This window comes from Mobula birostris, chromosome X (genome assembly GCF_030028105.1).
Source record: "Mobula birostris isolate sMobBir1 chromosome X, sMobBir1.hap1, whole genome shotgun sequence".
Classification (NCBI taxonomy): domain Eukaryota; kingdom Metazoa; phylum Chordata; class Chondrichthyes; order Myliobatiformes; family Myliobatidae; genus Mobula; species Mobula birostris.
The window spans coordinates 11,138,655-11,159,556 of NC_092402.1; the positions used below are offsets into that span (position 1 = coordinate 11,138,655).

Here is a 20,902-nt window from a genome sequence, read left to right on the forward strand (position 1 = left end):
CACTATTACAGCTTGGGGCATTCCAGTGCTATGTGTAAGGAATTTATAATTTCGCCTGGTGACCACATGGGTTTCCTCCCACCACCCAAAGATGTAGGTTAACTGGTCACTATAAACTGTCCTATGATTACACTAGTGTTAAACAAGTGGCTCATTAGCCTGGAAGGGCCTGTTCTGCACAGCATTTCAAAACAAAAATAAAAAAATACTTGTAGGCTATTTGGGTGAAGTACTAAATAATAAAGTTTTGAAGCACATCAAGACGTCAAGAGAAATTACTGTATTTTGACCGTGTCATAAATCAATTATTTCCAGGTGGCACTGGAATATTCCAACTAAATATTTCATACATAGTTAAAAGTGAGACTACTTCTCTCCATCATGGACAAATGGAATCAGAACCCGGTTTATTATCACTGTCTTACATGTGGAATTTGGAGACATAGAAATGATTTTATTTGGCTGCAGGAGGCAGCACTAATCCCCGAACTGAGAGCAGCTGGTGACTCCAGAGTCTCACTCAAGCTGTGGCAGATGGTGTTTCCTTCGCTGAAGGACAATAGTGAATCAGAAGAGGTTTTACAACAATCCAATGTGTTTACTAGTAATGAGAGTAGCAGTTATTTTAATTCCAGATTTATTTCTGAGATTCAATCTCTCCATTCCAAAATGAGATAATCTGTGGGATTCATTGCCACAGATGGTTGTGGAGTCCAAGTCATTGGATATATTAATAGCAGAGGATCTTGATTAGTAAGGGTTTCAAAGCTTATGAGGAGAAAGGAGGACACTCACAAATTTCTACAGCTGTACATTCTAACTGGTTGCACCACCATGGTATGGGAGGCCACTGCACAGGATTAAAATAAACTGCAGAGTATTGTGAACTCAGTCAGTTCCATCACAAGCACCAGCCTCCCCAGCATTCAGGACATCTTTAAGGAGCGATGCCTCAAAAAGGCAGCATCCATCATTAAGGACCCCATCAGCCAGCACATGTCCTCTTCTCATTGCTACCATCAGGGAAAAGGTACAGAAGACTCAAGGGGCACACTCGGTGATTCGGAAAGTTTCTTCCCCTCCACCATCAGATTTCTGAATGGACATCAAACCTATGAACACTACTTCACTATTTTTATTTTCCCTTTTTGCACTATTTAACTTTTTGAATATACATACAGTAATGTTTTTATGTATTGCAATGTACTGCTGCATTACAAATTTCACAATATATGCCAGTGATATGAAATCTGATTCTGAATAGGTTTAAGAGGGATAATAAATTATCCATGATGGAATGATGAATCAAGACTCAAAGCCTACAGAATATTGTTGTGGTTCACCAGCGCCATCTTATGGATTCGATGGGCCGAATGGCAAAATCTTGCTCCCATCTCTTATGGGATTTAAACCCTTGTCCTAGATGTATTGCTACTCTGGTAACTTAAACACTATACTACCACAGTTTAAAATGTTCTATAACTAGATCTCTTATCAAGCAACAATACAAGCTGACTGGGTTACAACTATTAGCTTTCACGATCTTTTCTCCATAAAGAAATTGGGCCCCACACTGTATCCAAGACATTTATTGCAGATCACCATTTCCCAATAAGTAACTTTATAAATGAATCTTTTCTTATAAAGTACTGCGGAATCAAACATTGTGCACAAAAAGTCAAGACACCGTGCTTATTATCCAAATATAGTTTGGGAACGTGTATACCAGAAATATTTCTGCAATAACAATTTAATGCAACACATACAGTATGTCAAATCCCATTAAAAAGACATACTTCCTCTCGCAATATATATGCAATACCACTAGTGAGACACCAGAAAACTCTCAAAATGAAAGACATGATTATAGGGCTTTTGCTTAATATAATTAAAAAAGCTTTTACTTTTTTAAAAAAAGCATTGCAATGCCCAATTCCCAGCTTAGTTTTAAAAAAATCCCTGTAGGTTGAAAAACTTTCCATCCATTTAAACTGGCAGGAAGTACTTGGTGTGTATGATCAGTATCGACCTGCAGAAAGAAAACACATCACATCAGAATCAGCTTAAAAGCTCTGAAAATTGAAGGAAACTACAAGCCTCAACACTTACGTGGAGTATAAGAACGAGATCGAGATCTGTATCTGCTATAATAGGGTGAAGGTGATCTTCGTCTGGGGAGAAAAAAAATCCAGAATATAACCAGGAATTTCACCATAAGCACACAACCTCATTTTGCAAACACCAAGCAGACTGGCTGGCTACATCATCTCTCCATATCATCTGACTGAAATTTCTAAGTTACTGTAAGTTATAATACAATGAACTTTTAACATACAAGGAAAAGAGAGGCAATCCTATTCATAACTAATCAAGCTACTGTGAATACAATTCAGCTTGGTCAGATTGCAGGTTAGAATAGTGTTTCAGCAATGTGTGTGTATATAATGTCAGTCTAAAAGCAGATATTCGCAAAACTGAGGAATTAATATTCTGTAGTTTATTCTGTATGATGTACATTTGGAAAACAATTCATATGCAATTGTATGGTATTTATGTTGAAACATAACAAGTTCAATTTTTACTAAGACAAAGGAAGATTGGTTAAATAACACTAACACAAAACCTATGAGGTAAATTGCATGTGAGCTTCAGAAGGAAATTCTAGAGTAAAAGGCATAGATAACTAGTGGAAAATCTATCTGCCAGTGGTGGAACAAAAAGGAGGCGGGGATGGGGGAAAAAAAAGTAAAAACATAAGGACAGGTTTGCAAGGTTCAAGAATGATCAAGGTACAGAGGGACAAGAACAGGAATTTATAATAGAGAAACTAAACTGTGGCCCAGAAGTCAGCTGAAGATTATATTTATAGAGTGGCAAAACATCCCAGGGTACTTCACAGGTTTTCAAAAGTTGACAATAACATACAAGGATAGATAACCAAAATGATGAGTTAAACATACATTCATTGTGTGCCATGGCATAAGATGTGGGCGATCATGGTCTTCCCATCACCATGATAGTTCTTGGCAAATTTCCCTACACAAGTGGTTTGCCATTGCCTTCTTCTGGGCAGTGTCTTTACAAGACGGGTGACCCCACCTCCCCCCCGCCCAGCCGTTAACAACGCTGCTCCCGTGGCTTCATGTGACCATGATCTGGGTTGGGGCGGTGGAGGAAAAGTAGGTGCTACACCTTGCCCAAAAGTGACCTGCAGGCTCACGGAGGGAAGCAGCACCTTATACCTCCTTTGATGGAGAAAAATCTTCATCCCACCACCCAAATTAATTAAATTGGCTCAGTCAAATATTAAAGACAAAGAATAAAGTTAAGAGCATATGTAAGAGACTGGAAGGCTTGACAATGGGCAAAATACATCTAAAAAAATGATCCAATTAATTTGCCTTCAATTAAACATTTGATATCTTAAATTACCAAGCACAGACTGATTCAATACTTCAAAGTCACACACACAAAATGCTGGAGGAACTCAGTAGGCCAGGTAGCATCTATAGAAAAAAGGCTATATATTTCAGGCCAAAACATCGACTGTACTTTTTTCCTTTCTTTTTCAATCTTTTTATTAGCTTCATAAAATATAAACATAACATAGCAATAATACAAAATTGTTGGAAATATATTGTTATACCTAAAATGAGTAATTATAAAACCAAATAGTATAAATTGACAGAACTCCCAAACATGTAGGATAACAATGAATAATACAGGACAAAAAAAACTGGAGAAAAATCATGAAAAAGAAATAAAAATAGAGAAAAAAAAACAAACCCCACCCCAAAAAAAAACTAAACAGAATTAGTCAACTAAACTAAAAGACTAGGGCAATTCTAACAACGTAAAAATGGAAGAGAAGAAAACCTTCGTGTCGACGACTCTGTTCCTCTCAACCAACAGTACAGAGAAGTAAAATAAGTTTGGAAATGGTCAAATTACATCATATGAAAATGCTGAATAAATGGCCTCCAAGTTTTTTCAAATTTAATGGAAGGGTCATAAACCACACTTTTAATTTTTTCCAAATTCAAATACAACATAGTTTGCGAAAACCAGTGAAATACAGTAGGAGGGTTATCTCTTTCCAATTCAGCAAAATGGATCTTCTAGCCATTACAGAAAGACTTTTTTCCATAGATGTTGCCTGGCCTACTGAATTCCTCCAGCATTTTGTGTGTGTTGCTCGGATTTCCAGCATCTGCAGATTTTCTCTTCCTTGTGATTTCAATACTTCAAAGTGCTTGGCCAAGGTGCATATATTATGCACCAAAATGTGAGAAGTCATCAAATGTAGTAACGAAAATTTTAGTCTCTTTTTGGATACACAGTGGTAGAAGGGTTGCTCGTTTACATTAAATATTGGTGACAACACTGTCCACAATAAATACAGTTCAAATTCAGCATTACCTGTAGTTGAAATCCCGATCGGTGTATCTATCACTGTAAGAGTCATGGTAATGAGAGGAACGAACACTGTAAAATGCCAAAAAAGTATTAAGAACATCTATCCATATTAGAAATTACTAAAGCAGTGTATCAATGGGAAATAGGCTTCTAAAGAGAGCTCACGTTGTTGGTCTGCCCATGTAGATTCCTGGAGTTGGAGTGTGGGGTCGTTTTGTAATGGAATAATCTACTCTAATGCGCCGGCCATCAAGTTCCATCCCATTAGCACGTTCTTTTGCCTGTTGAGAAAAAGTATTACCTCAATGCTGCTGTATGCAATGTAGCACTTTCTCAAAACTGAACTTTTTTTTTAAAGTTGCAAAACCTGAACAAATTTTAGGCATGGTTATGTTGCTGCTGAAAATGACTTACAAAAGTTCCTCAACTTTTGAGGAACAGCTTCTTCCCATCTGCCATCAGATTTATGAATGGGCAATGAACCAAACCAAGAAACCCAACCTCATTCTTTTTTGGCTCTTTTTGTACTATTTATTTAAATATATATACACATTCACAAATTTCACAACCTTTAACAGTGATAAATCTGATTCTGATTAGTGCTCTTACACTATCTGGTTATGATGCTATATTAGACTAACTTTATTGCTGTCACTTTCCCATGTATTTATCATCAATACCGAGTACACCATTTAAACAATCACAAAAAAAGTATGTGAGCCTCTGGGGTAATGCCTTCTACAAAAGTTATTTGGAGTCCGGTGTTCCGATCAATGAGATGAGATTGGAGGTGTGGGTTGCAGAGGTGCCCTGCCCTATAAAAAAAACACACAGGTCAGGTTACTAACAGAGCCTGTTCTTCTTAAGAAAGATGTTTGTGTGTGTGCCATGCCTTGATCAAAACAACTTTCAGAGGACCTAAGAATTGTAGCGATGCATGAAGCTGGAAAAGGCTACAAAAGCATTTCCGAAGACCCGAGTGTTCATCAGTCCACAGTAAGAAAAATGGTCTACAAATGAAAGAAATTCAGTACTGTTGCTACTCTCCCTAGGAGTGGGTATCCTGCAAAGATCACACCGAGCAATATGTGCAATGCTGAAGAAGATGAAAAAGATCCCAAGAGTAATAGCAAAACCTGCAGAAATCTCTGGAGCTTGCTAAAGTCTCTGTTCATGTGCCCACTTTAAGAAAAACACTGAATAAGAACGATGTTCATGGAAGAACACCATGAAGGAAACCACGGCTCTCCAAAAAAAAACTGCTGCATGTCTCAAGCTTGTAAAAGACCACCTGGATGTTATACAACACTTCTGGGACAATGCTCTGTGGACAGATGAGACAAAAGTTGAACTTTTTTGGCAGAAATGCACACCACTATGTTTGGAAGAAAGAGGGCATCAAAACCTCACCCCAACTGTGAAGCATGGTAGAAGGGGCATCGTGGTTTGGGGCTGCTTTGCTGCCTCAAGGCTTGGGCAGCTTGCAATTGTTGAGGAAAAAAAAAAATGGAAAAATTATATCAAGAAATTTACAGGAGAATGTCAGCGCAGTAGTCCATTACCCGAAGCTTAGTAGAAGTTGGATGTTGAAACAAGACAATGATCCGAAACACAAGAGTAAATCAACAACAGAATCGTTTACAAAGAAGAAAATTCGAGTTTTGAAATGGCTAAGTCGGAGTCCAGACTTTAACCCAATTGAGATGCTGTGGTATGACCTGGAGGACTTTTCATGCAAGGTATCCCAGAAATATTGATGAACTGAGAGTTTTGTATGGAGGAATGGTCTAAAATTCCTCCTTGCCATTGTGCAGGTCTGATGGAGGTTATCGCTGCTAAAGGTGGTTCACCCAGTTATTAAATACAAAGTTTAAATACTTTTTCCAGCCTGGATTGTGAATGATTAAACGTGTTCAATAAAGACATGAAAAGTACAGTTGTGTGTTATTAGATTAGGGGGATTATGTTTGTCTATCTATTATTGTGACTTTGATGAAGATTAGACCACATTTTATGAGTAATGTAGAAAACCAGGTAATTGCAAAGGGTTCACAACCTTTTTCTTACAACTGTGTTTAGCTAAAGTGCCTAAGACTTTTGCACAGTACTATATGCAGTAATTTTATGTATTGCACTGTACTGCTCTAGCAAAACATGACATATTTGAATGATGATAAGCTCCTTCTCTGCCCCTGCTCCACACCCCTCCTGTGGCACTCCACGCTTGTCATTTCCAACATCCTTTCCTCCCACCAAATTTACAAACTCACTCTCCATTCCACATCGACAAATACAGTACTATGTAAAAAGTCTTAGGCACATACAGGTGTCCCCTGCTTTTCGAACATTCGCTTTACGAAATGTCACTTATGAAAGACCTACTTTAGTACCCTATTTTCACTTTCAGAAGGTGTTTTCACTGTTACGAAAAAATTCAGCGCGCAATAAAAAATCAGCGCACTATAAAAGGCAGCGTGCCCCGAGCAGCCGCTCTCCCCCAGATTCTCGCCGGCATTGCTTAAACACGAGCCTGTGAGCAGCCGTTTGCAAGTTGAGTTCTATGGTATCGGAAAAGCCTGAAAAAGCTCATAGGGTTGTTACACTTACGGAAAACCCAGACATAATTAAGCGTTTTGATCGTGGTGAACAAAGTAAGGACAACGTGAGTTTGGCTTGGGGAAGTTGACGAAGATGATGTTGAAGAGGTTTTGGCATCCCATCACCAAGAACTGACAGATGAAGAGCTGATACAATTGGAAGAAAAAAGGATAACAATCGAAACCGAATGAGTAATGATAAAGTATGACTTTAATTTTGAAAGGGTACGTCGGTTTAGGGGATATTTGCAGGATGGTTTGAGTCCTTATTAAAGAACTGTGTGATAGAAAAATACGCGAGGCTCAGCAGTCAAGCAAGCCTTCCACATCAACCACAGCAGACGATGAACCTCGACCTTCGACATCGAGGCGGGCAGTCATAGGAGAAGATGAGCTGCCTGCTCTAATGGAAACAGGCAACGAGATGACACCCCAGTGTCCCACCACCCCAACCTCCAGACAGATACCGATTCACGGAGAATGCAAAGGTAGCCGGGAGGCACACAGCACATCTTTAAGAAAAAAGCCAAAATAAACATGCTAATTAATTAGGTGCGCCGACACGTAATTGTCGGCCCAGATCAGAGTCGACGCAATCGGAAATCGGCACTGATCTGGGCCAACAATTATGTGCCGGGCAGCACCTAATTAATTAGCATGTTTGTTTCGGCTTTTTTCTTAAAGATGTGCTGTGTACCTCCCGGCTACCGCTGGACCCCTGCGCTCTTCGCGGCAATGTATTGCTCAGCAGCCTGAAGGGTGGGGGGCCACTGCACCACCCAAACTCCGACAACTCAGTCTAACACACATCAGTGTGCTCGGCACTGTCCCGATTCCCATAAGTGATACACTGTACATACATTATTTCTACTTTATATAGGCTGTGTATTTTTACGTGTTATTTGGTATGATTTGGCAGCTTCATAGCTTAAAGGTTACTGGAGAGCACTTGTGCCGTGTTTTTGCCAACAGCGCTTGCGTGAGGTTTTCTGCCGAGAGCACTTGCGTGAGATTTTCGCTCCGGAGAACAGTTCGGTAATGATTGTGGAAAAGTATTTCTACTTTATATAGGCTGTGTATTTATCGTATCATTCCTGCTTTTACTATATGTTACTGTTACTTTAGGTTTTATGTGTTATTTGGCATGATTTGGTAGGTTATTTTTGGGTCTGCGAACGCTCACAAAATATAAATAAATGGTAATTGCTTCTTCGCTTTACGACATTTCAGCTTACGGACTGTTTCATAGGAACGCTCTACCTTCGGATGGCGAGGGAAACCTGTATATATAGCTAGGGTGCCCAAGACTTTTGCACAGTGCTGTATGAAAATACCAAAGAGTGTTAAGTGAGGAAGCTTCTGATTGGAATTGATCCTGCAGTTATGCAGTTGTATGATGATATTCTTGAACACAAAGACTGGAAATAGTTTGCCAAATAGAAAAGTTGCATTAACACATTAGGTATAGCACATCAAAATTGAGCCACAGCTCCTTTATTAATATCTCTCTATATATTTACTTTTAATCCAATTAAAAAAATATTACATTTGCAGAATTGCATTAATGGAAATTTGCACAAAATGGAAGAACTTCCTGAGAACTTTCTACAGCAGCACAATTGAGAGCACTCTGACTGGCTTTGCAGGACTCTGCAGAGAGTGGTGTGGACAGCCAAGCGCATCTGTAGATGTGAACTTCCCATGATTCAGGACACTTACAAAGACAGGTGTGTAAAAAGGGCCCGAAGGATCATTGAGACCCAATTCACCCCAACCACAAACTGTTCCAGCTGCAACCACTGGGGAAGCGGTACTGTAGCATAAAAGCCAGGACCAACAGGCTGTTCAGGGACAGCTTCTTCCACCAGGCCATCAGACTGCTCAATTCATGCTGACACAACTGTATTTCTATGTTATATTGACTATCCTGTTGTACGTAACATTATAAATTACTACAAATTGCACATTTAGACAGAGACATAACGTAAAGATTTTTACTCATGTTTATGAAGGATGTAAGTAACAAAGTCAAATCAATTTACAATTTTGACTGCTGTGCTAGGAAGCATTTTGAAACAACTTTTTTTGATTCAACTGAATTCCACTTTCTTATTTATGAAAGGTGTGAAGGGAAAAGTTAATATTTATTGAGGCTATTGTGGGTGGCAGGGTGGAGATAAGTCTCTACCCAAGGAGGCGCAAGGCACTCCTTCCTTCCGCTGGCCTGCAGGTCACTGTGGGCAAGGTGTGGTACGTGCTTAGCCCCCCCGATCAGGGTCACATGAAGCCATGGGAGCAGGTGGCCGTATGAGCAGTTGGTGCAGATAACAAGTTTTGGTTATGAGACCCACTGACGCCAGGCAGACAATCTCTGAAGAATATTAATAATGGCTGAGAGCCCGGGGTGGGGGGGTGTCACCCATCTTGTAAAGACACTGCCCAGAAAGCTATGTCAAACCACTTCTGTAGAAAAATTTACCAAGAACAATCAAGGTCATGATCGTCCACGTCATATACATGATGATGATTGAGGCTATTAAATGTTATTGATACAATATTAGAAATTTAGTTACAAAGCACTGATTTTAAATTGCTATTAACATACCTTGCCATGAAAGCAAATTATGCTGAACAATTCTCCAAAAAGTATATTAAATTTTAAATTGGGTTAAGTAGAGTCTGCATTCGAGCAGGAATGAAACATATTAGCATTTTCTCCCATTCAGGGAATGCTAAGAAATGTTGCTCATCACAATTTTAAGTTTTCTACCGTCTACTTTTCTATTAAGCTACTTATTTAATAAACAGACACTTGCTAATTTCAAAAGAAAATACAACTGGGGACAAAAATAATGGACAGAGCAGAAACAGATATTTATGAAGGTCTGAGCCTTGCACAGACACTTACACTAGGGGTCCCCAACCTTTTTTGCACCGCAGACCGGTTTAATATTGACAATATTCTTGCGGACTGGCCGACGGCCGGGGGGGGGGGGGTGTTCAAGTAGAGTTAACCTCATCTCAACTTGTCTTCTACAGTTAGGGTTGCCAACTTTCTCACTTCTAAAGGGGGGACAAAAGTAGCAGTCAAATACAGGACACTTCGGTATACCCCGAGAAAGACTACCATGACCATGAAGCCTTGCGCGGGCACCTCTGTGCGCATGCGCGTATGTGCCAATTTTTTTCCCCACAAATCTGTTTTGGCTTAATCTTCCCAACTATACTGTACATACATTATTTCTACTTTATGTGGGCTGTGTATTTATCATATCATTCCTGCTTTTACTATATATTACTGTTATTTTAGGTTTTGTGTGTTATTTCATAGGTTATTTTTTGGGTCTGGGAACCCTCAAAAATGTTTCCTATATAAATTAATGGTAATTGCTTCTTTGCTTTACACCATTTCGGCACGAAAGGTTTCATAGGAACGCTGTACCTTAGCGGGGGAAATACGGGACAAGGGCGGTCCCGTATGGGACAAACCAATTTAGCCCAATACATGGGATATCCCGGCAAATACGAGACAGTTGGCAACCCTATGTTCAAGTTCAACAGTGCGTGACAGGGAATGAGGAAAGGTGCAGCTGACTCATATCATTTCCTCGCGGACCGGTAGCACATGCTCTGCGGCCCCCTACCGGTCCGCAGCCCGGTGGTTGGGGACCGCTGACTTACAAGATGTGCTAAATCAAAATACAATGTTCCTTGAATAATTGTTTCAAATCCCCTGAATTTTTCTCTCCATGTCCAAATACATCCTATTAAATTGTACATGAAGTGCAGAAGAATTATTGCCTTCAGAAAAGTACCAATTTTCCAATTAGATTGTGGTTATACAGTTCACTTATCTCTAGTTGTAAACAATATTTAACTTAAATAACTTTACTCTGGACCAAGACAAATTTTTCCAAATATGAAGTTCAAAGAAAATAGAGGACAGGTAAAACAAATTACAAGCAGATTAATGCGCTATTGCAATGCAATCATTAAGAGTAGAACACGAGTAGAATCTAAACTTTCAGAGGCCATCCAGCTCTATAGATCAAAGTTCAAAGTAAATGATCAGAGTACATATATGTCACCATATACAACCCTGAAATTCATTTTCTTGCAAGTATAATCAATAAATCTAATAACCGTAATAGAATCAATGAAGGACTGCAGCAACAGGACGGACAATCAGTGTGCAAAAGACAACTGTGCAAATACAAAAGAAACAACAATAATAAATAAGCAATAAATATCAAGAACATGAGATGAAGAGTCCTTGAAAGTGAATCCATAGGTTGCAGGAACAGTTCACTGATAGGAAAGTGAAGTTTCAGCCAAATTTTTAATCTCCCTCCTATATTCTGATTCATCACTACCTATGATTTGGCCAACAACAGTGGTGTTATCAGGAAACTTGAAGATGGCATTCAAGCTGTGCTTAGCCACACAGTGATAAGTGTCAAGCGAGCAGAGCAGTGGGCTAAGCACACAACCTTGTGCTGCACCTGTGCTGATGGAGATTGAGGAGATGTTGCCAATCTGAACTGACTGGGGTCTGCAAGTGAGGAAATCCAGGATTTAATTGCACAAGGAGGTATTGATGCCAAGGTCTTGAAGTTTATTGATTAGTTTTGAGAAGAAGATGACATTGAATGCTGAGTTGTGGTCGATAAAGAGCATCCTGATGTATGCATCTTTGCTGTCCAGATGTTCCAAGGTTGAGTGAAGAGCCAAAATGAGACGGCGTCTGTTGTGGACCTGTTGCTGGTATGTAGGTTATCACATTCTTCTTGGGCACCAGCTTAACTGAAGCCTGCTTGAAGTAAGTACCTCAAACTGCTGAGGTGAGTGGTTAAAGATCTCAGTGCCCACTCCAGCCAGTTGATTAGCACAGGTCTTTAGTATTTGGCCAATACCCAACCTGGACCAAATGCTTTCTATGGGGTCACCCTCCTGGAGGATGCTCACACATCGTCCTCAGACTGAAATTACAGCATCATCAGGGGCTGTGGGAGTTCGTGATGGTTCCTCCATATATTTGATGATCAAAGTGAGCATAGAATATATCATGCGAGCAATTACACAGGTTAATGCTACATTTTGGCATCAATATGAAGCTTGTTCTCTCCAGCCAAAGCCTTTTCTGCACTGAATGATTAACGAGTACAACAAAACATGGTCTTCTACTGTTAATTAAGAAGCTCCCCTTCAGCAACCTCATGCTTTCCTCAGACCTTCAAATCAGTAAGCAGGTGTGATCCACACATCCAACACTCCCTTCAAGCATGGGAACCTGGGGTACCAAGATAATCACTTATGGACCAATTCTATTAACTTAGAACTGTTAGGATCATCTTACAAACTTAAGCATGTTCTTCCTAACTTTATTTTAACAGCACTCAGTACATTTGGGTTAAATATTTACTGCACCCACATAACTAGATAGTTTAGACTCAATACACCTTACTCAGACCTGTGTACTGTACGGTAACTCATATGAGCAATATATGGCAAGGCCTGTACTAATAGCCTGGAGATCCTAGCCTGTCAGTATACAGGTGTCCCCCACTTTTCGAACGTTCGCTTTACAAAACCTCACTGTTACGAAAGACCTACATTAGTTCCCTGTTTTCGCTAACAGGTGTTTTCACTGTTACGAAAAAAGGCAGTGCCCGAAAAAAGCAGTGCGCGCCCTGAGCAGCCGCTCTCCCCCGGATTCGGAACGGCATTCTCGCCGGCATTGCTTAAACACGTGCCTGTGAGCAGCCGTTAGCAAGATGAGTTCTAAGGTATCGGAAAAGCCTAAAAGAGCTCGTAAGGATGTTACACAGACATAATTAAGCGTTTCGATCGTGATGAACGAAGTAAGGACAAAGTGAGTTTGGCTTGTGGAAGTTGACGAACATGATGTTGAAGAGGTTTTGGCATCCCATGACCAAGAACTGATAGATGAAGAGCTGATGCAATTGGAAGAGGAAAGGATAACAATCGAAACCGAATGAGTAATGATAAAAGTACGACTTTAATTTTGAAAGGGTACGTCGGTTTAGGGCATATTTGCAAGATGGTTTGAGTCCTTACAAAGAACTGCATGATCTAAAAATGCACGAGGCTAAGCAGTCAAGCAAGCCTTCCACATCAGCCACAGCAGACGACGAACCTCGACTTTCGACATCGAGACAGGCAGAGATAGAAGATGAGATGCCTGCTCTAATGGAAACAGGCAATGAGATGACACCCCAGTGTCCCACCACCCCAACGCCCAGGCCACGGACAGATACCGATTCGCGGAGAATGCAGCGGTAGCCAGGAGTGGCACCTAATTAATTAGCATGTTTATTTCGGCTTTTTTCTTAAAGATGTGCTGTGTGCCTCCCAGCTACCGCTGTACCCCTGCATGCTTCGCAGATCGGTAGCGGTTCGCTGCCCGGAGGGTGGGGGCCACTGCACCACCCCAATCTCCGACGACTCAGCGTAACACACCATCATCAGTGTGCTCGATGTCTTCATGGTTCCCATGATACTACACTGTACATACATTATTTCTACTTTATATAGGCTGTGTATTTTAACGTGTTATTTGGTATGATTTGGCAGCTTCATAGCTTAAAGGTTACTGGAGAGCGTTTGCGCTGTGTTTTTGCCAAGAGCGCTCGCGTGAGACTTTCGCTACGGAGAACAGTTCAGGCAATGATCGTGGAAAAGTATTTCTACTTTATATAGGCTGTGTATTTATCATATCATTCCTGCTTTTACTCTGTTACTGTTACTTTAGGTTTTGTGTGTTATTTGGCATGATTTGGTAGGTTATTTTTGGGTCTGCGAACGCTCACAAAATTTTCCTATATAAATAAATGGTAATTGCTTCTTCGCTTTACGACATTCTGGCTTACGAACCGTTTCATAGGAACGCTCTACCTTCAGATGGCGGGGGAAATCTGTATCATTCCTGAGTTTTACTTTCTTTGAGGAAAGGTGTACATCCTGTTTTCTGTTTTCCCCCCAGTTGGGGTACTCACCTGGCAAAAGACAGTAAACCCAGCTTGCTTTCATTACAGTGGCAAACCCACTAAATTGCTTTTATCCTATTTGCAAACAGGAATACTGCACTTAACAACTTTCACAGCAGTAAAACCAATATTAAACAATCTTCCTGAGGTTTCACTTTGCTTGCACAGACAATGCAATGCTGGAATTATAAGCTACATACTAAATGGTCAAGTCATTCCAGAATATCTCAAGGAACTGCAACTCAGGCAACAACTGGAATCTTGAAAGGGTGGGCAAAAGTGGGATAATACATGGTCTGGCTGCCCATTACTCTGATGTAACCGATTCCCAGAACTTGAGGGTCCGTTCGTTCAGGCAGACCTCAAAAAATGTCTGAAAATGTAATTTTGAAGTAGAACAAGAAAGTTTTCACCAAATTAAATATACAAATTGGTTAGCTCACAGCTGTGCAATAGGATGGAAGGTTTATTGCTAGCTTTCAATTTTTGCAAAGTCACCAAATTGTGTGGCACGTCTATTTATTTACTGAGATACAACATAGGTCCTTCCAGCCCAATGAACCATGTCACCCAGCAATTCCACCATATTTAACCCCAGTCAAATTACAGGACAATTTACAATGACCAATTAATCTTACCCACAAAACTTTGGACTATGGGAGGAAACTGGAGCACCTGGAAACCTACGCAGTAACAGGGAGAACGTGCGAACTCCTTACTGATGGTGGAGTTGAACTCTGGAGTCCACAAGTTGTAATGATGGTGGCTGATTCTTCATTCGAAGATCAAGAGGGAAGATCTTCCCGCCTGCGCTGCGTAGGTTTATACTGAGGATTGGTGCACACGGACTGATACAACTCTTTAGGCCGGGGTACGACCCACAATGAGCTACGACAACTGCAAGGCTGTAGGTTAAGTATTGATGTTTTCCTTCTCCTTGACAGACTGCCTGGCAAGGCTAATGAGTCTCATCTACCCGGGTTTGGAATTGGAGTTGTCCTTCTCCTTGGCTGGCTGCCAGCCTAGGCTGATGAGCCCAGACTACTCGCCCAGTTATACCGCTGGCCACTCAGCCGCGCCATGACATAGACTGAATAAGAACAGGAACGCCACGTGAAGGCGTTGCTATAGGCACAGCAGTGTAGGAGAGGCCATATACATGCGACCACCTGCATGGCAAACCACACAGCGGTCCTGTGGCAATCACTACACCTGGAAAGGAGAGGCTATGGGAGACGTTGCGCTAACTGCTACACTACTGTGGCACCATATGGAGTTATCCTATTCATAGCAAGATAAAGAAATATCAACAGAAAGAGAATTAGATGTTTGACAGTTTAAAGTTAAATATTTCATATTTCTCATACTGAAGTGTGTGGTGCTCTTATGGACTATTTTAGCAGAGGAAAACATCAAGTCTGTTGCCATACTGGAAGTTGGAACACATACTTCTTTAGAGTCTTCAACATTCTCAAAGTAGACAAATGCAAATCCTCTTGATCTTCCTGTTCGCTGGTCATAAACCACATTGATCCCTGCGAGAGGTCCATATCGAGAAAACACTTCACGTAGTTCCCGGTCAGTGGTGTACAGGCTCAGGCCAAACACTCCCAGACAATTATTAGGATTTGGGTTGGTCTAAATAAGAAATCAAAACAGCAGCTCAATAATATTTCACTTTTTTTGCATCAAAAGGAAATATTGACAATTTATTGAAATATACATTTCCTTCCCAGTATTATAGAAAACTGAATCTTGGTCAGAGATATTCAGCTATACCTGTCATTTACACAATCATCATATAAACAAGCCCCACTGGTTCCACAACTGTATCATTTCACAGATCAGTTTGGTTCTGGATGCCAGTCAGATGGCCAAACCACAGAAGTCAATATATGTTGATCATGTGGTTAAAGCTTATCATCTTAATGCTTCATATTATTCCAACATACCCTCCCAGTTAAGTTCACCAAATCAGTAGAGAATTTTTATTTAAATGGGGGCAACTTTTGTAAATGGATTTATGGATTCTGAGTGAAGAAAAAATTGAGTTGAATGGTCACCACTTCTGAGCCACTCTTCACCCCACATCGACATGACACCCTAACCCTGTTCCAAGTCACATGGCTCCCAACACACTGTGGAGAACTATAGATGATAAAGGCCTTTCAAACAACAAAGGATGACTTTGCTTTCAGATCAAAAAATTGCACACATTTTCAGCAATGGGATAAGCATAAATACAAGATTAAAAATGTAATTTACAAAGATACAGATGAATTAAAAACAATCAGCATGGAATTAGGGTTGTGCCTCACTAATTGTGATTTTTAGTTTTTAAAAAGGGTTAATGAGGGCAGTGTCAAAATAGAATTCAAGTTTTTAAAACTTTAAACTCCAACCATTTGAATTCCAATTCCCATTCCAACATGTCAGGCCATGGCCTCCCTCTTGTGCTAAGATGAGGCCACACTCAGGGTGAATGAGTAACACTTGCTATTACGTCTGGATAGCCTCCAACCTGATGGCATGAATATCCATCTCTCTTTTCGGTAAAACCTCTCCCCCACCTTCTATTCCCCACTCTGGGATCAGACATCTCAACTGCCCATCACCTCCCCGTGTGCACTCTCCTCTCCTATTAGATTCCTTCCTCTCCAGCCCTCATCTTTTTCACCCACCTGGTTTCACCTATCACCTTCCAGCTAACCTCCTTCCTTTCCCCACAACTTTCTATTCTGGCATCTGCCCTCTTCCTTTCTAGTCCTGATGAAGGGCCTTGGCCCGAAACATCAACTGTTTATTTATTTCCATAGATGCTGCCTGACCTGTTGAGTTCCTCCAGCATTTTTTGTGTGTGCTGCTTTAAGTTTTCCAAAGGTCCATGTGTTAGGCTGATGACAAAATAAAGGCTGCAGAGTATAAGAGAATGTGACAAATAGTTTTATAACCACCTCATTGTCTCAGAACTCGGAACCTCACGTTATATTGTGTCCTAGGTTTGGACAATTGTAAATACATGGCAGGTTACTGGCTAACCTGGACTGCTGACAGCACTCTCAAAACATCGACTGTTTATCCCATGGATGCTGCCCGACCTGCTGAACTCCTCCAGCATTTTGTGTGTTAATATGGAGAGGAACTAGGTCCAATCATGTCCCTAATATTGGAATCAGGTTTGAATGCAAAATAACAAATCAAAACATACAAGGTGACTAGCAGCATTGACAAATCTCAGCTAAGTTGATAGGGAGATGTTAAATTAGCAGACTCTAAAAGAAAAGCTATTCTACTCATAGTAGCTAGGAAATGATGTGTAGTGTGTGACCAGTTTAACTGCCAAAAGGAAGCAAAAACAGAAATCCAGACAGTCTGGAACATGTACCCAACCATGTTACCGTAGATCACCTATATCAGTTTAGCCACTATAATTGATGAAAGATGCTCAAATTGTTGAAATATGTTGCTTCCTGCTACCCTTTCACTGACTGTAGTCTGTCATCAGACCATGACAATGAAGTGCCAAGTACCTTTTGTTTTAGAGGAAAGAGGTGGTATAAGGCTGCTAGATTTGGATTAAGGGCTACCACATCTCTTCTTACAAATTTTAGTTAATTCAATACAATTTTCAATGAAATCTTATGAACTCAACTTTCTTTGCTCAATACACTCAAATTACATCATTCAGATCAGTTGGCACAATTTAAAATATTCTGCAGCATATTGTTACTGTAGTTTGATAGAATATTAGCAACAGAAGACCAAATTTCTTGGCATATTGATTTATAAAAAATAGTCACACCATCATAAAAAGACAAATGATACTGACCCTGCTTCCAATGTGGCGTCGCCTGCTGGATATGGGAGAATGGCTGCTGCTTCTTCTACGCCTGTAGACAGGTGAGTAAGATCGGCTCCTGGATCTTCTCCTATATGACCTAGTGTGAGATCTCGATCGTGAATAGTACTTTGAGCGACGGCGATGACGACGGGAACGTGACCTTTGGAGACAGGAATGTAACTGATGAACACTTCAATTAGAGAAGACAAATATTCCTGTGATTTCGAAAAGCCCTCTACATCAAAACTACATTTTCACATGTCACTACTGTGATTATGTTTCAATAGACCTTCATTATGGGCAGGGTGGAGGATTTGAAAGTTGCTCCTTCCCTCCTCTAGCCTGCAGGTCACCCTTGGGCAAGGTGTAGCACCTGCTTAGCCCCTCCTCCTCACGCCCAACATCAGTGTCACATGAAGTCATGGGAGCAGCTGGTGGATGGTCATATGAGCAGCTGAGTTCTGGTTATGTGACTGCTGACGCCAGACAATCTCTGAAGAGTATTGATAATGGCTGAGGGTCACCTGTCTTGTAAAGACGCTGCCCAGAAGGCAATGAAATCACAAGAACAATCACAGTCATGAAAGACCATGCTTGCCCACATAATACGACACGGCACATAACAGTAATGATGAGTCCTTCATTGGCTACTTAAGTGCAGTAGGACATTGAGATTCTGAAAGGTTTGGAAAAATAATTTTATTGAGAAGTTTGATAGAGTAATATTCAAATTAAAACATTTTCATGTTCAGCCTAAGCTTACAAAACCCTTTAAAGAGAAAAACTGCATTGAAATCTCGAGAATAACTGACTGAATAAACATACATAGAAACATAGAAAACAGGTGCAGGAGTAGGCCATTCGGCCCTTCGAGCCTGCACCGCCATTTATTATGATCATGGCTGATCATCCAACTCAGAACACCGCCCCAGCCTTCCCTCCATACCCCCCTGATCCCCGTAGCCACAAGGGCCATATCTAACTCCCTCTTAAATATAGCCAATGAACTGGCCTCAACTGCTTCCTGTGGCAGAGAATTCCATAGATTCACCACTCTGTGTGAAGTAGTTTTTCCTAATCTCAGTCCTAAAAGGCTTCCCCTTTATCCTCAAACTGTGGCCCCTTGTTCTGGACTTCCCCAACATCGGGAACAATCTTCCTGCATCTAGCCTGTCCAATTCCTTTAGGATTTTATACGTTTCAATCAGATCCCCCCTCAATCTTCTAAATTCCAACGAGTACAAGCCCAGTTCATCCAGTTTTTCTTCATATGAAAGTCCTGCCATTCCAGGAATCAATCTGGTGAACCTTCTCTGTACTCCCTCTATGGCAAGGATGTCTTTCCTCAGATTAGGGGACCAAAACTGCACACAATACTCCAGGTGTGGTCTCACCAAGGCCTTGTACAACTGCAGTAGTACCTCCCTGCTCCTGTACTCGAATCCTCTCGCTATAAATGCCAGCATACCATTCGCCTTTTTCACCCCCTGCTGTACCTGCATGCCCACTTTCAATGACTGGTGTATAATGACACCCAGGTCTTATTGCACCTCCCCTTTTCCTAATCGGCCACCATTCAAATAATAATCTGTTTTCCTATTTTTGCCACCAAAGTGGATAACTTCACATTTATCCACATTAAATTGCATCTGCCATGAATTTGCCCACTCACCCAACCTATCCAAGTCACTCTGCATCCTCTTAGCATCCTCCTCACAGCTAACACTGCCACCCAGCTTCATGTCATCCACAAACTTGGAGATGCTGCATTTAATTCCCTCATCCAAGTCCTTAATATATATTGTAAACAACTGGGGTCCCAGCACTGAGCCTTGCGGTACCCCACTAGTCACCGCCTGCCATTCTGAAAAGGTTCCGTTTATTCCCACTCTTTGCTTCCTGTCTGCTAACCAATTCTCCATCCACATCAATACCTTACCCCCAATACTGTGCGCTTTAAGTTTGCACACTAATCTCCTGTATGGGACCTTGTCAAAAGCCTTTTGAAAATCCAAATATACCACATTCACTGGTTCTCCCCTATCCACTCTACTAGTTACATCCTCAAAAAATTCTATGAGATTCGTCAGACATGATTTTCCTTTCACAAATCCATGCTGACTTTGTCCGATCATTTCACCGCTTTCCAAATGTGCTGTTATCACATCTTTGATAACTGACTCCAGCAGTTTCCCCACCACCGACGTTAGGCTAACCGGTCTATAATTCCCCGGTTTCTCTCTCCCTCCTTTTTTAAAAAGTGGGGTTACATTAGCCACCCTCCAATCCTCAGGAACTAGTCCATAAGCTGCACAATCATGGACAAGTTTATTAAGTAGAATTCCTCACCATCAGGAGACAAGGTAAACTACAAGACCATGAGACCACAAAATATAAGAGCAGAATTAGGCTATTTGGCCCATCAAGTCTTTTCTGCCATTTCATCATGGCTGATCCAATTTTCCTCTCAGCCCCAGTCTCCTGCCTTTGCCCCATATCCCTTCATGCCCTGACCAATCAAGAATCTATCAATCTCTGCCTTAAGTATACATACAGACTTGGCTTCCACAGCCGACTATGGCAGAGAATTTCAGATTCACCATCTTCTGGCTAAAACAAAAAATCATCATCTCCATTCTAAAAGGACGTCCCTCTATTCTGAGGCTGTCCCCCCTGGTCTTACTGCCACCACAGGAAACATCTTCTCCACATCCACTCTATCGAGGCCTTTCACCATTTGATAGATTTCAATTAGGTCACCCATTCTTCTGAATTCCAGTGAATACAGACCCAAAACCATCAAATGCTCTTCATATGACAGGCTGTTTGACCCTGGAATCATTTTCGGGAACCTCCTTTGAGCCCTCTCCAGTTTCAGCACATCCTTTCCGAGATAAGGGGCCCAAACCTGCTCATAATACTCCAAGTGAGGCCTCACCAGTGCTTTATAAGGTCTCAACATTACATCTTTGTTTTTACATACAAGTTCTCTTGCAATGAATGCTAACATCTCATTTGCCTTCCTCACCACAGATTCAACC

At 41.0% G+C, this 20,902-nt stretch overlaps 1 protein-coding gene across 1 annotated transcript in view; it reads right to left on the reverse strand.

Annotated features, from left to right (window-relative positions):
- Positions 1 to 303: 303 nt before the first annotated feature.
- The window catches only part of LOC140191887 (transformer-2 protein homolog alpha-like), a 39,953-nt gene continuing 19,354 nt past the window's right edge, over positions 304 to 20,902 (reverse strand). Inside the window, exons 3-8 of the mRNA XM_072249711.1 lie at positions 17,850 to 18,021; positions 15,470 to 15,658; positions 4,582 to 4,697; positions 4,420 to 4,485; positions 2,110 to 2,171; positions 304 to 2,029 (exon numbers count right to left, since the gene is read on the reverse strand). Coding sequence (XP_072105812.1) covers positions 2,019 to 2,029; positions 2,110 to 2,171; positions 4,420 to 4,485; positions 4,582 to 4,697; positions 15,470 to 15,658; positions 17,850 to 18,021 — 616 coding nt within the window. The 3' untranslated portion in view covers positions 304 to 2,018. The remainder of the gene's footprint in view (positions 2,030 to 2,109; positions 2,172 to 4,419; positions 4,486 to 4,581; positions 4,698 to 15,469; positions 15,659 to 17,849; positions 18,022 to 20,902) is intronic.